Source organism: Acomys russatus, chromosome 22 (genome assembly GCF_903995435.1).
Source record: "Acomys russatus chromosome 22, mAcoRus1.1, whole genome shotgun sequence".
NCBI classification, from domain to species: domain Eukaryota; kingdom Metazoa; phylum Chordata; class Mammalia; order Rodentia; family Muridae; genus Acomys; species Acomys russatus.
In genome coordinates, this window is record NC_067158.1 from 36,261,581 (window position 1) to 36,283,538 (window position 21,958).

General features: G+C 44.5%; 1 protein-coding gene across 1 annotated transcript in view; it reads right to left on the reverse strand.

Annotated features, from left to right (window-relative positions):
* Window positions 1–21,958, reverse strand: part of Fam184b (family with sequence similarity 184 member B) — a 105,293-nt gene that overhangs the window by 6,972 nt on the left and 76,363 nt on the right. The window contains exons 9-12 of the mRNA XM_051165126.1: window positions 11,380–11,527; window positions 10,075–10,238; window positions 8,401–8,555; window positions 5,451–5,597 (exon numbers count right to left, since the gene is read on the reverse strand). Coding sequence (XP_051021083.1) covers window positions 5,451–5,597; window positions 8,401–8,555; window positions 10,075–10,238; window positions 11,380–11,527 — 614 coding nt within the window. The remainder of the gene's footprint in view (window positions 1–5,450; window positions 5,598–8,400; window positions 8,556–10,074; window positions 10,239–11,379; window positions 11,528–21,958) is intronic.

Below are 21,958 nucleotides of genomic sequence, written 5' to 3' on the forward strand. Positions count from 1 at the left end.
TTCCCGACATGCCTGGCCAATGTGAGACACAGACAGTGACCCCATTGGAGGGACCTCTAGGCTTGCTAACACCAGAGAAAACCAGGTGGATAGAGTCCAGCACAAGAACAAATCCAACAGAACTCAGAGCGATATGGCACCACCGGAAACCAGCAGTCCTACCGCAGCAAGCCCTGGAGGTACTAACACTCCCGAAACACAAGATGATTTTAAATCTGAGGCAATGAAAATGATAGAAGCCTTTGAAGGAGGAAAATAAATCAAAGAAATAGAGGAAAATACATTCCACCAGATGAAGGAATTGAATAAATCCTCTAAAGAATTACAGGAAAATACAATCAAATGGGAGAAATAAAATTATTCAAGACCTAAAAAGGGACGTATATGTAACAAAGAAAACCCAATCTGAGGCAATCCTGGAGTTGGAAAGCCTAGAGAAGAGAACAGGAACTGCAGATAAAAGCAACACCAACAAATACAAGAGAGAGAAGCTCTAGTGTAGATGATACAGTTGAAGTTAAAATTAAAAATTTAAAAATTAAAAAAAAAAAAGATTAATAGGAATATAAGAGAAGACTCCAAGTGCCATGGCCCAGAAAACATTTTCAGCAAAATCACAGAAAACTTCCCCAACCCAAAGGAAAAAAAATGGCCATAAATATACAAGAAGCCTACAGAACTCCAAATAGATTAGACCATAAAAGAACATCCTCCTGCCACATAATAACCAAAGCACTAAATGTACAGAACAAAGAATGTTAAAAAACTGCAAGAGAAAAAAGCCAAGTCACATATAAAGGCAAACCTATCAGAATTACACCTGACTTCTCAACAGAGACTATGAAATCCAGATGCCAACTCGGACTGCTATACTGAGCAAAACTTTCAGTCACCACAGATGGAGAAAATAAGATATTCTATGACAAAACTAAGTTTAAACAGTCACAAATTGAGCACTAAGAAGATACTAGAAGGAAAACTCCAACCCAAAGAGGCTACCTACACCCAGGGAAAACAGGAAAAAAATAACCTCACATCCACAAAACCAAAAGAAAGGAAACACACACACACACACTACTACCACCAACATCAAAACAGGAATTAACAACTACTGGTCATATCTCTCAACATCAATGGCCTCAATTCACCATTAAAAAGACACACAGGCTAACAGAATGGATACAAAAACAGGGCCCATCATTCTGCATACAAGAAACACCTCAGCAATAAAGATAGATGTTACATCAGAGTAAATGACTTGAAAAGGGTCTTCCAAGAAAATGAACCCAAGAAGCAAGGTGGAGTAGCCATTCTGGTATCTAATAAAATAGCCTTTTAACCAAAACTAATCAAAAGAGATCGGGAGGGACACTTTATACTTATCAAAGAAAAAATCTGCCAAGATGACGTCTCAATCCTGAACATCTATGCCCCAAATTCAGGAGCACCCACATTCGTAAAAGAAACATTACTAAAGCTTAAATCACACATCGGGCCCTACACATTAATAATGGGAGAATTCAATGCCCCTACTCTACACAATAGATAGCTTATTGAGACAGAAATTAAATGGAGAAATAATGAAACTAATATATGTCATTAATTAAATGTACCTAACATATCTACAGAACATTTCACCCAAACACAAAAGAATATACCTTTTTCTCAGCACCTCACCGAATGCTCTTGACAACAGACCGTATACTTGGTCACAAAGCAAATCTCAACAGATACAAGAAGATCAAAATAACCCCTTGCATCTTATCAGACCACCATGGATTAAAACTGGAAGTCAATAACAACAGAAACAAGAGAAAGTCTAGAAACTCATGGACACTGAACAACACTCTACTCAATGACCTCTGGTTCAGGGACAAAATAAAAGAGAAAGACTTTCTAAAATTCAATGAATATGAAGGCACAACATACCCAAACTTTTGGGACACAATGAAAGTAGTGCTAAGAGAAATTGGAGGGACCCTATACTAACAACAGCACACCTGAAAATTCTAGAACAAAAAGAAGTAGAAACACTCAAGAGGAATAGATGGCTGGAAATAATCAAACTCAGGACAAATTGATCCACATTTATCGCTCTGCACAAAACTAAAGTTAAAGTGGATTAAAGACCTCAATATAAAACTAGACATACTAAATCTATTAGAAGAAAAGGTAGGGAAGAGCCTTGAACTCATTGGCACAGGAAAACTTCCTGAACAGAGAGCTCCAATAGCTCAGGCTTTAAGGTCAACAGTTCATAAATGGGACCTCATGAAACTCAAAAGCTACTGCAAGGCAAAGGACACTATCAAAAGAACAAAGTGACAGCCTACAGACTGGGAAAAGATCTTCACCAACCCTATGTCTGACAAAGGGCTAATATCCAAAATATATAAAGAACCCAAAAAATTAAATACCACCAAATCAAAAAATCCTATTTAAAAATAGAGCATAGAGCTAAACAGAGAATTCTCAACAGAGGAACACTGAATGGCCAAGAAACACTTAAAGAAATGTTCAACATCTCTCATCACCAGGGAAATGCAAATCAAAACAATTCTGAAATTTCATCTTACACCTACCAGAATGGCTAAGATCAAAATTTCAAGTGACAGCACATTCTGATAAGGGTGTGGAGAAAGGGGAACACTCCATTGCTGGTGGGCATGCAATCTTGTGCAACCACTTTGGAAATCAATCTGGCACTTTTTCAGAAAACTGGGAATAGTGTTACTGCAAGACCCAGCTATACCACTCTGGGTGTTATACCCGAAAGATGCTCCACCATACAAGTACATCTGGAAACAACCTAGATGTCCCTCAACCGAAGAATGGATAAAGAGACTGTGGTACATTTACACAGTGGAATACTACTCAGCTATTAAAAACAAGGAAATCCTGAAATTTGCAGACAAATGGATGGAACTAGAAATGATCATCCTGAGTGAGGTAACCCAGACTCAGAAAGACATGTATGGTATATACTCACTTATAAGTGGACATTAGCCCAATATAGATCTCTTCTGAGAGACTTCACCCCGTGGGAGATCAGGACAGATGCTGGGACTTGCAGCTGGACTCTGGACAGAGCTCTCAGAGTAGCATGGAAGAATGGGGGGATGGAAGGACCCAGAGGGTTTTGGAGCCCCACAAGGAGACCATCAAGGCCAACAGATGATCTGGACCCAGGGGTGACTGTTGTACCAACCAAGGACAATACATGCAGTAAACCTAAACCCCCTATTCAGATTTAGCCAATGGACAGCTCCTTCTCCATGGTTGAGGGGAGAGTGGAGACTGCCTCTGACATGAAGCCCGGTGCTCCCTATTTCATCACTTCCCCTTTATGGGGAAGTCCAGTAGACACAGAGTAAGTGGATGCAGGCTATCCTGATGAGACCTGATAGGCTGTGGTCAAATGGTAGGGAGGAAGGCCCCCTCTGCCAGAAGAGGGGAATAGGGCAGAAGAGGGAAGGAGTGTAGGAACTGGAAGATATGAGCAAGGGAATAACAATTGGGATATAATATGAATAAATTATAAATAAATACAAAGACATAAAAAAATCAGTGTCTTGTTCAGCCATCATCAGAGAAGCTTCCTACAGCATATAGAAATAAAAACATAGAGGCAAGCCAGATATTTTACAGAGTGATAGACCTTTGAACACTTAGCCCTAAATGGGATGTCTCCATCAAGTCCCCTCCAGGCTCAGTAAAACCTGCAGAAGAGAAGGCTGAAAGATTGTAAGAGCCAAGCTGGGTGGTGGTGGTGTGTGCCTTTAATCTCAGCACTTGGGAAGCAGAGGCAGGTGGGTATCTGTAAGTTGGAGGCCAGCCTGGTTTACAAAGTGAGTCCAGGACAGCCAAGGCTACACAGAGAAACCATGTCTCAAAAAACCAAAAATAAATAAATAAATAATTGTAAGAGCCAGAGGAATGGAAGACACCAGGAAAACAAGGTCCTCTAAATCAACAAGATCAGTGCTCACAGAGACTGGGGTAGCATGCACCGGGCCCACACAGGTCTGCACCAGATGGTGTCCTAGAGCTGAAAGGAGAAGTGGGCACTTGCCCCATTACTAACCCAGAAGCTATCTCCAATGGATAACCACTTGCAAACAAAATTTAGTTTTCTCCAAGAGAGTCTTACTGGGAAAACAAACTACTCTTAAGAATAGGTAGACTTCCCAGAAGAGATGGCCAACAGAAAACGAATTCAGTGGCATATTTGGAGGCTTCTTGTCTCATAATGTGTTAGAGCTTTCCCTGTTTTTTCTACCTTAATTTTTAGTTTTATCTACGTATTTTCTCTCCATTTTTTTGCCCTATAGGACCTTTACATCTCTCTCTCTCTCTCTCTCTCTCTCTCTCTCTCTCTCTCTCTCTCTCTCTATATATATATATATATATATATATATATATATATATATATATATATATATATATATATATATCTGGCTTCTAGTTTAGTGTTTTTATGGGATTCTTGATTGTGCAAACAAGTGGGTCTCTGTGTCTATATCTTTTTCTTGTGACTTTTCTTGGGTTCTTCTGTTTTGACCTGTTCCAATATGTTAGACTTTGTTTTTTTTTTTTTAATCATATTATGCTACATTACATTTGCTTATTTCACCTTAGAAGCCTGTTTGTTTTCTAATGAGAGGCAGAAAGGGGCCAGATCTGGATGGGCGAGGGTGTGAGGAGAAACGAGGAGGAACCGAGGGAGGGGAAATGGTAATCGTGTATATTATGCAAGAAGTATTTTCAATTAAAGGGGAAAAGGAAGGAAAGATTGCTATATCCCTTTCTTGGGAATCATTGCAGAAGAGGGGGCAGAGAGATTGTAAGTGTCAGGGCTGGTGGATGGCTACAAGGAAAAGCCTGTTTATGACACAGCAGAGCAGTTGCACAAATGAGCTCACGGTGGTGACACCACCCATGAGACCTGTACAAGTTCAACAGCACAAAATCTCAGCATGAAGATGTGAGGTGGATGCCGCACACAGCTGTGGGATGATTGGTAAATGGTAGCTGCTGGGAGAAGGAGTGGTTTTCTTTAGGGGTGTAGGCTGGTAGGTCGCCCCTGCTTCTCCAGTGCATGGCTGCATATTCAAGGGTACATACATGGCCAGGACATAGGCTTGATGGGGTTAAAAAATAAGAACAGAAAGTTGGGTGAGTAGGAAAGGGGGGGGTGGACTTAGAAGGAGATGAGGGAGGGGAATGAATATGATCAATACATTCATTAAATTTTCAAATAACTAAAAAAATGAGAAAAATCAAATAAAGTGGAGGATGATAGCCAATCATGCCCATCAGCCTGGAAATGAAGTGCTTCTGGACTCAGACAACTTCTAAGTTCTCAAATCATGAAAATCTAGGGATATGAGGTCACTTCCCAAAATGGTACCCGCTAGTCCCTCCCCACCTGGGCCCGAGGCCTTGCTCACTCAGCTTCCAGAGCAGCCAGCCGGGCCTGGAGTCGGGCCTGGGCACCACTGAAATCTGCCACCATGGCCTGCATCTCCTTCCGGTGCTCCTGGCGGAGTGCCTCTACCTCTACGGCTCTCTGGGCCTTCTGGTCCTCCTCCAACAAGCTGTGATGGATGGAAGTACATTTGGGGTCACCCAGGCTCTGAGCCCTTGGCATCTGAGGGCTTATTTCTCTGTTTGGTGGCTTCATTTAAGAAGCCCTGAACTGCGTGATACCGAGACCCTTATGAGAAGGACACCTAGGGTCTTCAGGTGTCAAGCTCAGGGTAAGCTTGCCACGGTAACCCTTCTTAGGCTCTCCCCACTCCAGCATCTGTAAAGGAGAACCCTAAGAGTTGCTGTCCTCGGAAGAGGGAAGACACACCTGGAGGGAACCCTAGAAACACTCTCCCCCACAAGGCAGGTGGGGAGACCAGTGGGAACATTCTTTGTTAGACCTAGAACTCTGAAACACAGGAGAAACCTATCCAAGGCTTCCAGAAAGGTAGGTGGCATAGCCCAAAGAGTAGTAGTTAGGGGCAGGCTGCTAAAGTCCTTGGCTTCTGCCATTATTTTTAACTGTGTGGTGACCTTGGGTTCAGTGTCGTCTTCTGTTGGACGGGAGTGATGGGGTGCCCACCTTACAGGGCCATTGCAAGGAGAAATTGCGCTAATGCATATCTAGAATATTCCGTGGCACAAATGCCTTTTCTCAACCATTAGTTATTATTGTTCTTAACCTAGAGGAAGATGCTAATGGCGCCACAGCTGAATCCTAGGGGAGTCTTCTGTTTTCAGGAAGTACATGATTCCTCTTTATTTTTTATGTGCATTTTTTTGTTTGCATGTATGTCTGTGTGGGGGTGTTGGATTCCCTAGAATGGGAGTTACATACAGTTGTGAGCTCCCACGTGGGTGCTGGGAATTGAACCATGGTCCTCTAGAAGAACAGCCAGTGGCCTTAACATCTGAGCCATCTCTACAGCCCTACATGTATATTTTTATCTGATTGCCCCCTCCACCCCAGAGGTGAGGGATCATTGCTTTCCTCACTTGAAGGAGAACTTGCCTAGGATCATGTGGTACATTTCCTGTTCTATGGTGCTCCACCTCATCCAGGTGGGCTCCTGGCTGCTCCTAGATGAACTCAGGTCTCAGGTTCACCGGGGAGGGTGGCCTCATGACCTCACTTAGTTGGAGATAGAGTTGTTTCACAGCAGTCTGAGTACACAGAGTGGGGAGGGTCCTGTGAACACCCCTTTTGCTGGGGTCAGAGCTCCTCACCACCAGTGGGCATTACGACTACCTCAGCAGCAGATTTGTTAAACATGGCTCCCTCTTGTGTAGGCATCTCTGCCTGAGAAACCCGTAGCCAGGGCCTTTCCCACCAAAGGGCACCCTTTCATTGGTTGTTTTGTATTGTTTGAGACAACTGTCTGGCGTTCACTATGTTGCCCAGGCTGGTCCCAAACTCGTGGCAACTCCGTATCAGCCTTCCGTGTGCTGAGATGACAGGCATGCCATGTCCAGCTGCCTTTGGCTGATCCTACTTAGAGGCTCTGCCTAGAGGAGGCCTGTTCCTTTAGTCTCTGTTCGAATGTTCCCTCACCTTGACAGTTCCAGGAGCAAGTGTGAGGCACCGCCTTAGAGTGGAGCCATAATTCCACGTACCAACTCCAGCATCTCCTTCTGACAAAATTTCAGATATGCAAATTCTGATTTTAATTCTTAGGCTCCATCTCCATCAAATCTGACGACATGCTGGGGATAAGTGTAGGGAAGTGTTCGGTGAGGTGCGCGCGCGCATGTGTGTGTGTCTGTGTGTATGTATGTATGCGTGTGATCAAATGCAGGTTCCTGTCCATGGTATGAAAATGCTCTACCACTAGCTACATTCCAAACCCCCAGGTCAAAGCTCAGTTTTGTGATTTTTTTTTTCCCGTAGGTGCCATGTACCTAATGTTGTTCCAAATGCTTGGTGTGGAATCTTTTTTGGGGGGGAGGGCCAGAAAGGTGTAGTTTTCACTGGAATTGAACTTGAGGTTCCTCTACCTCAGCCCCCCTAAGCTAGCATTAGAGGGATTACCACTACATGGAACACATATTTTCTTTTCTTAGTTTTCTCCACCACTTGTGGGCTAGGCCTTACCATACCTGATGCTCTGGGCAACTGAGGCCTGGGGAGTTTAAGAAACTTGGTTGGGGTCACGCAACAGTTGTTGACCAAACTCCATGCTTCTTCATACCTGCAGTATGAGGTACTGCAAGCTATATGAACCCCCAGCCATCTCCCCTCTCTCTTATAAAAAGGGCTTTAAAAATTAAACGGCCAAGCACAACCAAAGCTGAAAGCAGTTTAGAGCTGGGCCAGCAGAGTTCACAATACCCAAGTGAAAATAATCAGGGGAAAAAGGATCCTCTATGTACCAAGGTCACACAAAGGAAAATTGTGAATAACTAACTGTGGGAGTGAAACACTCAAAAAACAGATGAAGCATACACATCCCTCGACAAACACAAACTGGTAAATCTCATTCCAGGAAAAAACAAAAGCAAAAACAAAAAGCCAGATACCCTAAGAAGTCCTATTCAAGACATTGAATTTATATTAAAAAACCTTCCAACAAAGGAGGAAACCCACACACAGTCTGGTGCTTCCTCCACGCTTGAAAGAAATGCATATTACATTATCCTGAAACTGCCTTGGGCCCAGGCCATGTCAGGAGGCACAGCACTGTGGGAACCACTTCATCTTATTGTCTTTCCCGGGTCTGATTCTAGCTCTAAGGAGTTTTGTGAGGAGAGGAGAGCCTTGTTTCAGATCTCAGAGGCTCCAAACAATGATGGAGGAAAGGGAAGAGGGGAAAGAGAGGAGGGAGGATTGCGGGGGAGGGAGAGAACGGAAGGAAGCTGGGCCTGCAGACTCACCGGTGCTGCTCACGCAGCTGCAGCGCCTCCTGCAGGTGCTGTTCCACCTCTGCACGCAGGCGCAGTACAGTGTCTTGGAGCTGCGCGTTCTCCTGTAGGAGTCCTTTCTCTGCAGCACAGGGCAGGGAACTAGGAAGGCCTGGAACACCCACATCCTGAGCAGATGGCAGAAGGTAGAGACTTTTGTAAAATTAAAAAAAAATTTTATGTGGTTGTTTGCTTATTTATTTCAATAGACTCAGCAAGAGGAACTTGGAGGCGCTGCCAACAAAGCTGTACCAGGGTCCTGATGGAGGGCTACTATGAAGCCTCTTAGCTGTCAGAGCGTTTAATAAGAGATCAGGCAGTCCACAGGATCCACCTGCTTTTATCTTCTGTGGTGGTTTGAGTAGCCACGGCCTCCATAGATTCGTGTGCTCGAATGCTTGGCCACATGGAGTGGCACTATTTTAGGAGACGTGGCCTTGATGAAGTATATCACTATAGGGACAGGCTTTGAGCTCTCCTATGCTCAAGCCATCTCTCCTTGCTGCCTGCGGATCAAGAGGTAGAACACTCAGCTCTTTCTCCGGCACCATGTCGGCTTGCATGCTGCCATGCTTTCCCACCATGGCAATAATGACTAAAGCTCTTAAAGTGTAAACCAGGCCCAATTAAATGCTTTCCTTTATAAGCGTTGCCATGGTCATGGTGTCTCTTCATGGCAATAAAACCTTAACCAAGACACCTTGTCATTCCTTTCTCCGTGGTCTCTGTCCTAATAGGGGATCTTAGTGTCACTTTTTCTGCTCAACAGTCAGTGCCTCAAGAGCCCTGAGGGGTGGAAGGACAGGGAGAACAGAGGCCACAGTGTAGAGCTTTGCTGGTCACCACCCAGGGGGAGCATCACGAGGAGGCAGAAGCAGGATGCAGGTGCCAGGAGACCAAGAGAGAACGAGGCTGTGGGTGCAGTTTGTGGCCAGGGCGGAGGAGGCTTCCTGACGATGAGCTGGGGCATCTGGAGCTTATTCCAGGGACAGCCACAAAGTCATCCTGTGTGTGACCCCCAATACCTAAAGCTTAGGGCACAAACTGTTACAAGATGACGCCAGTTAGAGTAAGAAGTAGGGATGTGCAGTGAAGGGGCTGATGGGTAAAGCCTGAGCAGACAAATGAAGGAGAGTTGCCTGGAGTTCTGAGAATAAGATCAGTGAGGTCTAAACAGGGAGTTTGCTCAGGGAGTGTTCAGAAATATTTCCCCCCACAGATCGGAAGAGTGGCCCAGAAGAGTGGTCTAAGAGGTACACACTGGTCTGAACCATAGGTAACCTGTAACACTTCAGATCTGCTTCCTGCTTTCCGGTTTTTCGAGATAGGGTTTCCCTGTGTGGCCTTGGCTGTCCTGGACTTGCTTTGTAGACTAGGCTGGCCTCGAACTCACAGCGATCCACCTGCCTCTGCCTCCCAAGTGCTGGGGTTAAAGGCGTGTGCCTCCAAGCCCGGCCCTGCTTCTTGCTTTTCAAAGATGGGAGCATGCAGACCACCAAGTGTCTGTAGGGGTGAGGAACAGGAGCAGCGACTTGTCACTTCCATCAGGGGAGGGACCCAGCTCCCAAATCCCACCCATATGGGGCTGTTCTGTGTGGACAGAATGTCTTAGAATGAATATGGTGTGGACAGGGGCAAGGCACTGACCTCTGCAATAAAGGTGTGGTCTATGCTGTCCCCTGAACACTGATTGGTGGCCTGCTGCTTCCCTGAGGGGCCCAGGGCTCTTAGCTCATTCTGTAGTATCTCCAGGGCCTTTTGATGCTCTGAGCAGGCAGCCCGCTGCTCTGTCAGCTCCTGCCTCAGGGACTCTGGAAAGAAGAACAGTGAGAGATCATTCCTAAACTTATTCCAGGGTCACAGAGGCAACAGTAGGATATAAGGTACATTTGTGTCCCCACAACCATCCTATGTTGCTGTCCCTCTGCCCCTGCCCATCCCAGATCCGTTTTATTATAAGCAACAGGAAGGGTAAGCAACCCCGAGCTACACAGCTATTAAGTGGTGGAGCAGGATTCACAGTTTTGAGTATTTCTTCTTCGTAGCTACTGCTGGCTGGTTAGGAGGCAATGCGGGGCCTGGACACCAAGTCAGGAAACCAAAGGAAGAACAAGGAACTGACTGTCCAATGGGCGGAGGGCCTCTACTGGAGTCTTGGTCTCAAGTCAGGAATCTTGAAATTTATGTCAGTTTTAAGGAGACAAAACTTTCAGAAGTTCTCCTAGTCATGGGTGTGGGATCTTGGGTGGATCGTGGGGGGCAGAAGGCTGTTATCCAACAGGGTTCAGTTGAAAGTTAGAACAAGGCTCGAGGAGTTTATTCATATCGGTCATTATAGCCCTATGAGGTAAACACTGTCATTTCCCTCACTGGACAGATGGTAGACTGCCTGGGCCATATAGCTGATGAGTGTTGGAAATACGTTTAAGTCTAGTTTAAGTCCTAGTTTAAGTCCAGAGATCTTAGCTGCCTCTGCTGACTTCTGGAACATGGAGAGAGTGGGTTTTGATGCCTAAATGGAACCAGAGATAAATCTCATGCTAGGGATAGCATGAGGTAGGCAAAAGAAAGTCAGGTGGAGCCTGGGGCCTGAGTCCCCCAGTTTGCAGCTATCACTGGAATGAGAAGTCCACAAAATTGATGCAAGCCGACAAGACCCTTGCTAAGGCTCGTATCTGAGTTCTACTGAGTGGTACCCACAGTGTCTATGTTCACTGGCCTCATGCTGTTTGCTAGACATGCTACATTTACCATCCCATTCAACTCACATAATGACCCTATGAGCTAGAGCTATGACAGCTCCATTTTGTTAGAAAAGGAAAATATAGTCCAGAGGCCCCGCCCCCACAGGTCTCACAGAGAGATGGGAATGGAGCTGGGATTGTTGCTGTGGCCTGCGTGCCCCCGCTTGCCACAGGCTGGGCTCTCCCAGGTGGACAGTGGGCTCTTTACCAAGCAGCAGAGGCTGCTGGGCTTCCGTGCAATCCTCTTGCAGCTCTTGTCTGGCCTTCTCCTCCAGGGCCTGGAGCTCCATCAGGTGTGCCTGATGTGGGATCTGGAGGCTGTGACTGGATGCCTTCTTCAAGCCCTCCTCTGCAGCCTGTGGGCAGAGGCAGAAGGAATGAGGCATGAAACTGGTTGCTCAGGACTCTTGTGCTGGGCTTATCAGGCTATGGCACACTAATGGCCTGACTACAGCACACACTTTGTAATTTTTGTAGCTAGTGAATAAAGTTAAGTTCACCATGGCGTGTTTGTTTTACTTTGGTCTTTTTTCTTTTCTTTCCTTTGTTTTTGTTTTGCTTTCTTTGTTTTGAGGCAGGATGCCAGGTAGCTCAAAGCTGGCCTAGAACTCAATTTGTAGCCGAGTGCTGGAGTCCAGCTCTGGACGAGGGTCAAGCCCTGAAGAAGGGTGTATATAAGAGTGATGAGGGAAGAAAGAATTGGACCTGGGGACACCATTTAATTCTTTTGATGAGAGATGGGACAGAGAGGAAGCCTTAGTAGCTTTACCTGCTTTGGCAACCTGTGTCTTCTTTAACCTTTATATACACAATATCATTTCCTTAGAAACACTTAAAGAAATGCTCAATGTCTTTAGTCATCAGAGAAATGCAAATCAAAATGACTCTGAGATTCTATCTTACACCCATCAGAATGGCTAAGATCAAAAACTCAAGTGACGCCACATGCTGGCGAGGATGTGGAGAGAGAGGAACACTCCTTCATTGCTGGTGGGAGTGCAAACTTGTACAACCACTTTAGAAATCTATCTGGCGCTTTCTCAGAAAACTGGGAATAGGGCTTCCTCAAGACCCAGCTATTCCACTGCTTGGAATATACCCACAAGATGCTCCAGCACACAACAAGGACATATTCTCAACCCTTTTCATAGCAACCTTATTCGTAATAGTCAGAACCTGGAAATAGCCTGAATGTCCCTCAGTTGAAGAATAGATAAAGAAACTGTGGTACACTTACACTATGGAATACTACTCAGCTGTTAAAAACAAGGAAATCCTAAAATTTGTGGACAAATGGATGGAACTAGAAATGGTCATACTGAATGAGTTAGCCCAGAAGCAGAAAGACTCACATGGTATATACTCACTTATAATTGGACACTAGCCCAAAAAGCATGTACCATTAAAGTCATCACTTAACAGGAGATTGGGATAGATGTGAGGACATCTTACTGGGACTCTAGGTAAGATAAATATAGAATGGGGAAATAGAAGGATCCAGAGGGCCCTAGAAACCTATAAGAAGAACATCATGATGGGTACATCTGGGCCCAGGGGGGTCTGCTCAAACTATTGCACCAACCAAGGACAATACAAGCAGTAAACTTTGAACCACCACTCTGATCTAGCCACTGGACAGGATATTCTCCACAGTTGTGGAGAGAGCAGGACTGACTCTGACATGAGCTCTGGTGCCCCATATTTAACCACTTCCCCTTGGTGGGGAGGCCTGATGGCACTCAGAGAAAGAATAAGCAGGCTACCAAGATGAGACTTGATAGCCTATGACCATATAGTGGGGGAGGAGGTCCCCCTCAGTCATAGACCTAGGGGAGGAGAATAGAGTGAAAGCAGGAGGGAGGGAGGAAGAGGAGGATACAAGTGATGGGATAAGAATTGAAATATATCTGAGTAAATTAATAAAACAAAAGAAAACAAAACAAAAAACTTTAGTCATTGATTACACAGCTTGAAATCTTTTTTGGGTACATAAGTGTACAGGAACTAGGGGAACAAAGCAAGCAAACAGCAAATTTCCTGAAAACTAAAAATTAACTTTAGGATAAAATCAGCTTTCTTTTTTAACTTAAAACTTTCTTCCTTATGATTGGTATCATAAAGCCTTGTGCAGCCAAGGACAATACAGACCATAAACTTCAAACCCCTACCCAGATCTACCCAATGGACAGGACATTCTTCACAGTTGAGTGGAGAGTGGGGTCTGACTTTCACACATACTCTGGTGCCCCATATTTGACCATGTTCCCTGGAGGGGGAGACCTGGTGGCATTCAGAGGAAGGATAGCTGGTTACCAAAAAGAGACTTGATACCCTATGAGCATATACAGGGGGAGGAAGTCCCCCTCGGGCACAGTCATAGGGGAGAGGAGTAAGGGGAAAATCGGAGGGAGGGAGGAATGGGAGGATACAAGGGATGGGATAACAATTGAGATGTAACAAGAATAAATTAATAATAATAAAAAAGAACAACAACAACAAAAAAGCCTTGTGGTTACAAAAGGTATTAAACAAAGCCCCATGTATTTCTTCTGTTTTTCCCTCACCATAGCTCTCTACATAGCGCGCACACACACACACACACACACACACACACACACACACACACACACACACCCCACTCCTCTGTTTTGTTTGCACTTTCTGGTCCTTAGGCCTCTTCTTCCCTTCTCTCTACTTTCATGTCTTACACTGTACATCTGAAAGCAGAAGGGATGGGCGGGACACTGTTATGCGCTCTGGGTTATAAAGATACATTTATATTCATTTTATGGAATCTACACATACATGTCACTAACAGTTCAGCACATATACACTGTTAAAAGTTCGTTCAGAAGTGTGGCTCATCATCTGACCAGAGGGACAAGACTGAGCTCTAGGATGATCACTTCTTGCTGCCTCCTTCACCCACGTGATCCCCTGGCTGCAGGTGATACATAAGATAGTCTTTAGGACCTTAGCCTGCCACCCTCCTGGATTACTGACTTTCTGAATAAAGTGAGAATTAAAGATCCTAATTCCACCACGCTATCTGTGATAACTGGCTTCTAGCAACCAGTAACAGGAACTCCTGCATTCTGGCAACTCTACAAGTGTAACATCTGGAGTCCCAGACCATATCTTTGCGCTAACAAAAGGCCATAATTGCTGCTGGCCCGGGGCTGGGGTTCGGTTCCAGGTTGAGAAACTCCAGGACTTTCTTACTTGGGCATTTCCCCCGTCCTCAGCTCCTGCCTTCCCTGGAGCTTTTGCCTAACAAATTGAATTGCTGGATAAGTTTTGGTTTGGTTTTCTTGTTTCGGCCTCTGTGTTAGCTCATTCGGTTTTGTTCTGCTCTGGTTTTGTTCCAGTTTCATGCCTCTGATTTAAAAGTATCTTGCAGTCCTGTTCCACCTGATTTATTTCAGAGCTATGCCTGTGAAAATGGGCAGCACGGCCTCTATTTCTGGCAGCAGCCCCTTGGAGGCATGTTGTTCTGGCAAAATGCTTGGACTATGCTTATTCGTCTATGGTAAAAAGGTTGCTGGTTTTGATCTTCCCAAGTTTGGAAGGGAGTAAATTCCTTTCGTAGCCTCAGCCACAATTGTGGGGCTAATCCGTATATTTTATCTTCTGCCTTTGTCTTGTTCATACAAGATAATTATTCACTGTCCAAGGCCACTGGAAGCGGTTATCTTGGACAGCTCCTGATGGAATGTAACATCCTGCAACTGACAAAAGAAATGCTTAAAGGAAACCCTTTTACAAATCCATGTCAGCAATGATGTTCTCTTAGGATTTGCAACAAAAAAAGAACCTTATAGATTAACAATGTATAAACAGGTGGTCTTAATTTGTTAAATAATATCTAAAATGTAATTTAGACTAAACTTTCTTTTAATAAATTGGTAATAAATAATTGGTAAATAAAAGCTTGGCAGGGCGGCAGGCCTTTAATCTCAACATACCAGAGGCAGGGGCAGGGCCAGTGGCAGGGGCAGGGGCAGGGCCAGGGGCAGGGGCAGGGGCAGGGGCAGGGGCAAGATCTCTAAATTCAGGCCAGCCTATTCTACATAGTAAATTCCAGAACAGCCAGGGCTACACAGAGAAATTCTGTCCCCCAAAACAAAAACAAAATAATAATAATAAAATAAACTAAGTTGATAAATAAGTTTATTATTTTATCTTATAATAGTAAGAAAGACAATTAAGAAAAAGGAAATCAGTAAGAATGAGAGAAACAAATTTAAGAGATAATGTAAACATCAGGATATATTTTTTTCTTTTTAAATTAAAAAAAAATATTTTTAATTTATATATTCACTTTACATCCAGATTGTGTCCTCCTCCCCATAAGGATATATTTTTTTTTGATTAAAAATGTTTAAAAAAGAATTTTCTTGTGAAAAGTCTTAAGATAAAAGACTGAAATTTTCCAAAATGGAAGAAGAGAGGGAGAAAACAAGAATGCTTAAGTATATCACTGAAGGTTCCAATATGTCATATAAGGTTTGATATCTATATGATTACTATACTTTATTAAATTTCCTAAAGTCAACATTCAGGACATGGATATAACACTAAAATTCAGTTTTATATGTCTTAAGGTTTTCTTAAGACACAGGTCTGTTTTTAATAACGTTTGTAAAAATTGGCTTAAAAAACAAAGATGAGATTGCAGAGATGGCTGTGCAGTTAAGAGCACCGGCTCCTCTGCCAGAGGTCTCACATCCAGTTCCCGTAACTGCCTGTAATCCCAGCTCCAGGCCATCCCATGCCCTCTTCTGCCCTCCGTGGGCACATGCACACACGTGGCACTCACATAGACCTTGTGTGGTTGCTGTCATCTCTGGACAGTGGATGAAAAGCACTAAGCAGTACCCAGCAAAACCAAGCAAGGCCTGACTGTCACAGCTCCTGTAATCTTTAGGGATGTTAGGGCATTTACTATCTTATGCATGTGTGACTAAATGTGTGTCTGAGCTGTGTATTATGCAAAAATCTGTAATTAAATGTAAGTTTAATGTGTGCAAAGTGAACAAGAAGGGCTCTTGTTACACAAAATGCATTAGAATCAATGAAATTCTTTTGACATTTCTGCTTTTTAAAATCAACACCACTCAAACAAAACAAAACAAAACAAAATCCCAAGCTACCCCGGTTATTTGAAAACTTGGTCATGAAAAAAAGAAGTATTTTGTTATTGTATATATGATACACTTTATTTTAGAAGATAAATTTCAGTCTACTTCAGAAAATAAGTCTGCGAATAATACCATTCCCTAAATTTGTAAGAAGTCTAAAGTTTTTGTCAGTGATATAGACCTATTATTGTATTGAGCCAAATATCTTAAATTTTGCTTCAACAACGGGAGCTAAATTACTATTTATCTAATATACTATTTAGGACTTTGGTGTAGACATTCTGTGTTGTAATTGTCACTGGTTCCTTTATATGTTAAGTGCCTTCTAAGATAGAAAGCATGGGAGAGAACTCTATTATGTCAGTGTCCTCCAATCTAGAATTGATAACGATGTTAAACTTTTCAGGAGTTCCTTACTCTTCTCTTTAAACAGAGATAATTACCCTTGCCTAATATTGTGCACTCTGATCAGTGTCTCCTATAATATAAAATATTATAAATTTGCCACAAAAAGATTACAACATTGACCAGCATGTCAAGATGTCCTTAAAGATGCAATAGTGGCACTTATATCTTGATAGTAACCAACAGCTGTTTAATTGGACATTAAGACCTACTGGATAGGAGGACAATCACAAATGAGACCTACACCAGGGCCGGTGAAGTCATGGATCTTAGAAGAGCCTCTACCTCTGCCACTTTATTGCACCCGCATAATTCCTAGCTGGATTCTAAGGCATATCCTTAAACCCAGTGTAACTCTCACCCCTCAACACAGAAGCCTCTCTTAACAGCAGATGGAGATCGTTACAGAAAACCACAACCAGACACAATACAGAGACACTGGGTGGTGGGGAGGCTAGCCCAGGGGCTACACATACAATACAACTCCTATACCTAAGGCTCAGGAAACACCGCAGAAGAGAGATTCTAAGAGCCAGAGGACCAGGAAGTCTGCCATAAGATTGTGTCTTCTGTGGAGAATGTTCTGACAATTGGCAAGATCTGCACTCAGAGGAAGGACAGCAGGTTGCCAAGAAGAGAATTGATACCCTATGAGCATATACAGGGGGAGGTAATCCCCCTCAGGAACAGTCATAGGGGAGGGGAATAATGGGAAAATGGGAGGGAGGGAAGAATGGGAGGATACAAGGGATGGGATAAACATTGAGCTGTAACAAGAATAAATTAATAAAAAAATTTAAAAAAAAGATTATATCTTCTAGAAATAGCTGCCTGAACAGAGGGGAGCTAGTCTTTCTCAGGGACAAGCCCTCTAACTGGTTATCTAATACAAAGAGGTCAGCCCTAAAACCATATTTACACAAACAAAAATGGACTCTCTCTCTCTCTCACACACACACACACAGAGAGAGAGAGAGAGAGACAGACAGACACAGACAGACAGACACACAGATATACAGAGAGACATACACACAGACACTGTTGCAGTTCATTTATCAGTATGACCTAATAATGTTTATTATCAGGCCTATAATTGTTATTACAATGGTATTTTCTAACCTTCTAGCAAGCAATGAAGACACAGACTCTGGTTATATTTTAAAATAGCATTAGTTAACCTGAGGCAGATACTAATCCTGTAAACTACTTCCCATAGTGGGGCAGGTATGGGATATCTCATACCTGCCCCAATCCCATGCCATCTGCTTCTAATAATTTCTATCAGGCTGTCTTCCATCCATAATCCCAAATACTTGCTAATCATCATCATCTGGGCCAAATCTCCATCCATGCCAGCTATGTACTTCTCTGCCTAATCCATCGTGCAGCTTTGTTCTCCTCCCCAAGAGTCTCTCTCCCAAAGCCCTGGAACCTTAGCCATGCCTATCCCATTTGCCCTGCCCAGGTGTGATGGCCTTTTATTGGTCAAACAGGTTAGACTCTTAGGCAAGGTACAGGGTGGGGCATAGAGACAGCAAGCAGTAATACACACACACACACACACACACACACGGGGGGGGGGGAGGAGAGAGAGGGGGGGGAGAGATGAGAGATACACATACATACACCCCACATACACATGTATGTGTAACAATATTAAAGAAAACAAGGCATCAATTTGAAAGAAGGACGGTGGAGGGCGGACCATAGGAGGAGTTGGGAGAGGTACATGGGAAGGATTAGAGGGGGAAACGGATGAGGCAACATGATATAATTATATTTTAATTAAAATGTATTATTTTTAAAATTCGTAAGCAATTTTCTAATTTTAAAGTGCCTCACTTAAGCATTTGCTCTTGTCGCTTGCAGGACAGTGCTCTGTAGTGCAGACCACACAGGGCACTGCCTGAGAATGCCCTAGCCTCTGTGTTTTTCTGCCATGAAGCATGCAGCCTCTAGAAGAGCCCATTCCACTGTGCTCTCCATGTTGCACACTGTCTATAGGGTCTCTCGTCCTGTGCTTTCGAAATGCCCTGGGTAATGCAGGTCTGTTCCAGTAGCAGCCGGTTCCCTTAGAGCTGAGCCATGTGGATCAAATGTTGTCCTCTGAGCACAGCACTCAGTGGTCCCCCATGGCTGTAGTGGCATATCTACATACCCAGTGCTTCAGCGGGAAGAGAGGAACCTTTAGAAACTGAGCTCTTGGCCATGTCTTCCTCAATCTTTTGACCCTCTATACCAGCTCATAGCTTACTATTTCCTGCCATTTAACAAACAAAGGGACTGAGGAACAAAGGAGCTAAGTGACCTGCTTGAGCTCCCATACCTTGTAAGTGGCAAGTTTGCTTTTAATCAGGATTTGATCCCTACTCTTACAAGGTTTTTCTTTTCTTTTGTTTTCTGTGATGGGGTTGAACCTTGGTCCTATCACATGCAATGCCAATATTCTACCATTGAGCTATACTCCCAGCCTGACTTTTCTGATCTCATTTTGGAACCACCCCATGCCAACTGGAACCAACAATAAAGACCCCCTAATCTAGTCCAAAGTCTCCAAAAGCTGTGTCCTTACTACCTTCTTCCTCTTTCCTCATGGGGCCTCACAAATCCTCCTTTTCTAATCCCTGGGCACTCTGAAGCTCTGCCACACTGGGTGAGGCAAGGGGGTGGGGGAGGGGGCTTCCTCTAAAACACCGAAGTCTATAGTCCAGGCAAATACACAGGCTAGGCTTGGAACCGCTGGCACATCCAGGCTCTCCTGAGCTGGGTTGTTCTTACGGGTTGCTGGCAGATCTGGAAGAAGATGTAGCACAGTAGCAGAACAGAGTTAACTCTGGTTGTTTCTGCTGGTGCTGGTGGTGGTGGTAGTGTTTTTGTTGTTGCTGGTGTTTTTGTTTTCCAGAGTGCCTAGAACACAGTCTGTATGCATGATCCCATCTTCCCTTTAAAGCTTATTTTGTGTTTTTATCTCAAAGCAATTCACTTTACTATAAAGAACCACATAGCACTAAGCAAAAGGAAGATAAGCAGGCTCCTCTTTCTCTCTCTGCACACCTGACCTTACACCGTCCACTGTTGGTGTTCTTGTGGTGCTTACTGTCGGGGAAGAATGTCTCCCCTCGGGTCTATTTTGTGGCTATGGGGCATGTTGCCCTTACAGTAGATGATGGTTATGGGGCATCTTATAGTAGATGAGGCTTCGCATCTCACGCTCTGTATCTCACAACTGCCCCCTTTCAGTCCCCACAGTCACCCCGTTTTAAAACAGATACACATGGAGTACACTCTCCAACAGCCTTCTCTGCTGAACTTGAATAGGCTGCCATGATGGAAGCACCCCCCTTGAACAACTTCCTGGCTTTTATTTGAGTTAGTAACCGCTGTATTGAAAGCAGATTCACTTAGTGCTCTTCAACTAAGCCTTGTCCCAACTTCTAAAAGCGAAAGTTAACAACAGCAGCAGCAACAGCAAAACCACTTCCAACACAACATCTGTCAGTTCTCTTTTTCTTTGAATCCACATATTCCAGAACCTTGGCCACCTTGCTTTCTGGGCTGGATGACACAGTGGTTCCTAAACCCTTACCATCTGCCCCCCCCTTTAAAATATATTTTATTAATTTATTCATATTACATCTCAATGGTTATCCCATCCCTTGTATCCTCCCATTCCTTCCTTCCTCCCATTTTCCCCTTACTCCCCTCCCCTATGACTGTGACTGAGGTGGACCTCTTCCCCCTGTATATGATCATAGGGTATCAAGTCTCTTCTTGGTAGCCTGCTATCCTTCCTCTGAGTGCCACCAGGCCTCCCTATCCAGGGGACGTGGTCAAATATGGGGCACTAGAGTTTGTGTGAAAGTCAGACCCCACTCTCCACTCAACTGTGAAGAATGTCCTGTCCATTGGGTAGATCTGGGTAGAGGTTTGATGTTTATTGCATGTATTATCCTTGGCTGGTGCCCTTTCATGGGGCCAGGATCCCCTTCAATCTCTCTTCCAGGTCTGCTTCCTTTCTGTGGGACACTTCTGTAGGAGGCTTTCAAAGGATAACAGGAATGATGTGATGCTGGAGACTGGCCAGCAGGTAACAGGTACAAGGTGATGAAGTTGCTTGAACTGCCTGTTGGATTAAATGCCGTGACCTGGTCACCATGCTGCAGCTGCCCAAACCCTCGGGGCGGGGTAGGGGGGGCGGCGGGCTTTCCCAGCTCATGGTCCTCCTCGGCATCCTCTCCTCCTTTCTCTTAAGGCTACTTTGTTGAGCCTGAGTCCCTGGCATGAGTCACACTCAGCTCTACTCAACACATGAAGACAGGTTGTTTTTCTTTGAGACAGGGCTTGCTATGTAGTCCAGGTGGCCTTAGTTTCGTAGTGATCCCCTTCTTCATCCTCCAGAATACTAGACTGTAGGCATGCACCACCATGACCCCTGATAGAAGTTGTTCTTCTTCTTCTTTTTTTTTTTTTAAGATTTATTTATTCATTATTATGTATACAGTGCTATGCCTACAGGTACACCTATAGGCCAGAAGAGGGCATCAGATCACATTATAGATGGTTGTGAGCCACCATGTGGTTGCTGGGAATTGAACTCAGGACCTCTGGAAGAGCAGGTGGCGCTCTTAACCACTGAGCCATCTCTCCAGCCCCAGAAGTTGTTCTTATGTTGCTGAGAGTACACCAAGATATGAAAAAGCAAACCAGGTACACCCCAACGACTAGCCTCTCGGTTGGCAGCTACTGAATCTCTTTGAGCCTTTTCTTCATGTGGAGAAGGTACTAGAACAACAGTGTCCCTGCACTTGTCGTAGTCCAGAAAACAGTGGTTAGAAGGCATTGTGTGGTGAACACCAGAACCTAGCAGGGCCTGGTAGGGCAGATGCCCAGAAAACTGCCCCCTTCACAAGGTCACCATGCCTTGAGCTCCTGGGCCTTGGCTTTCTCAAGCACGTACAGGGCCCGATGGTTGACAAGCTCAGGCTAGGCCGTGGTGTCCTGGCGGTGTTGCAGGCTCTCCCAGAGACACTGCTGCAGCTTTGCCCTGTCATGGTCTGACTGAGTGCCTGCAGGTCCTCCCCGTAGTCTACACAGTAGAGCCTGCTGCAGGTGGGAGACCTGCTGAGACAGATATTCAGCCTTAGGCCATGTCCCTCCCCTCCCTAGAACTGTTGTCCTTAAAGGCAACTTTTCCAGGGCCACCTCATCCCTGCTGAGCCTCCTTCATCTTTGCAACTGTTG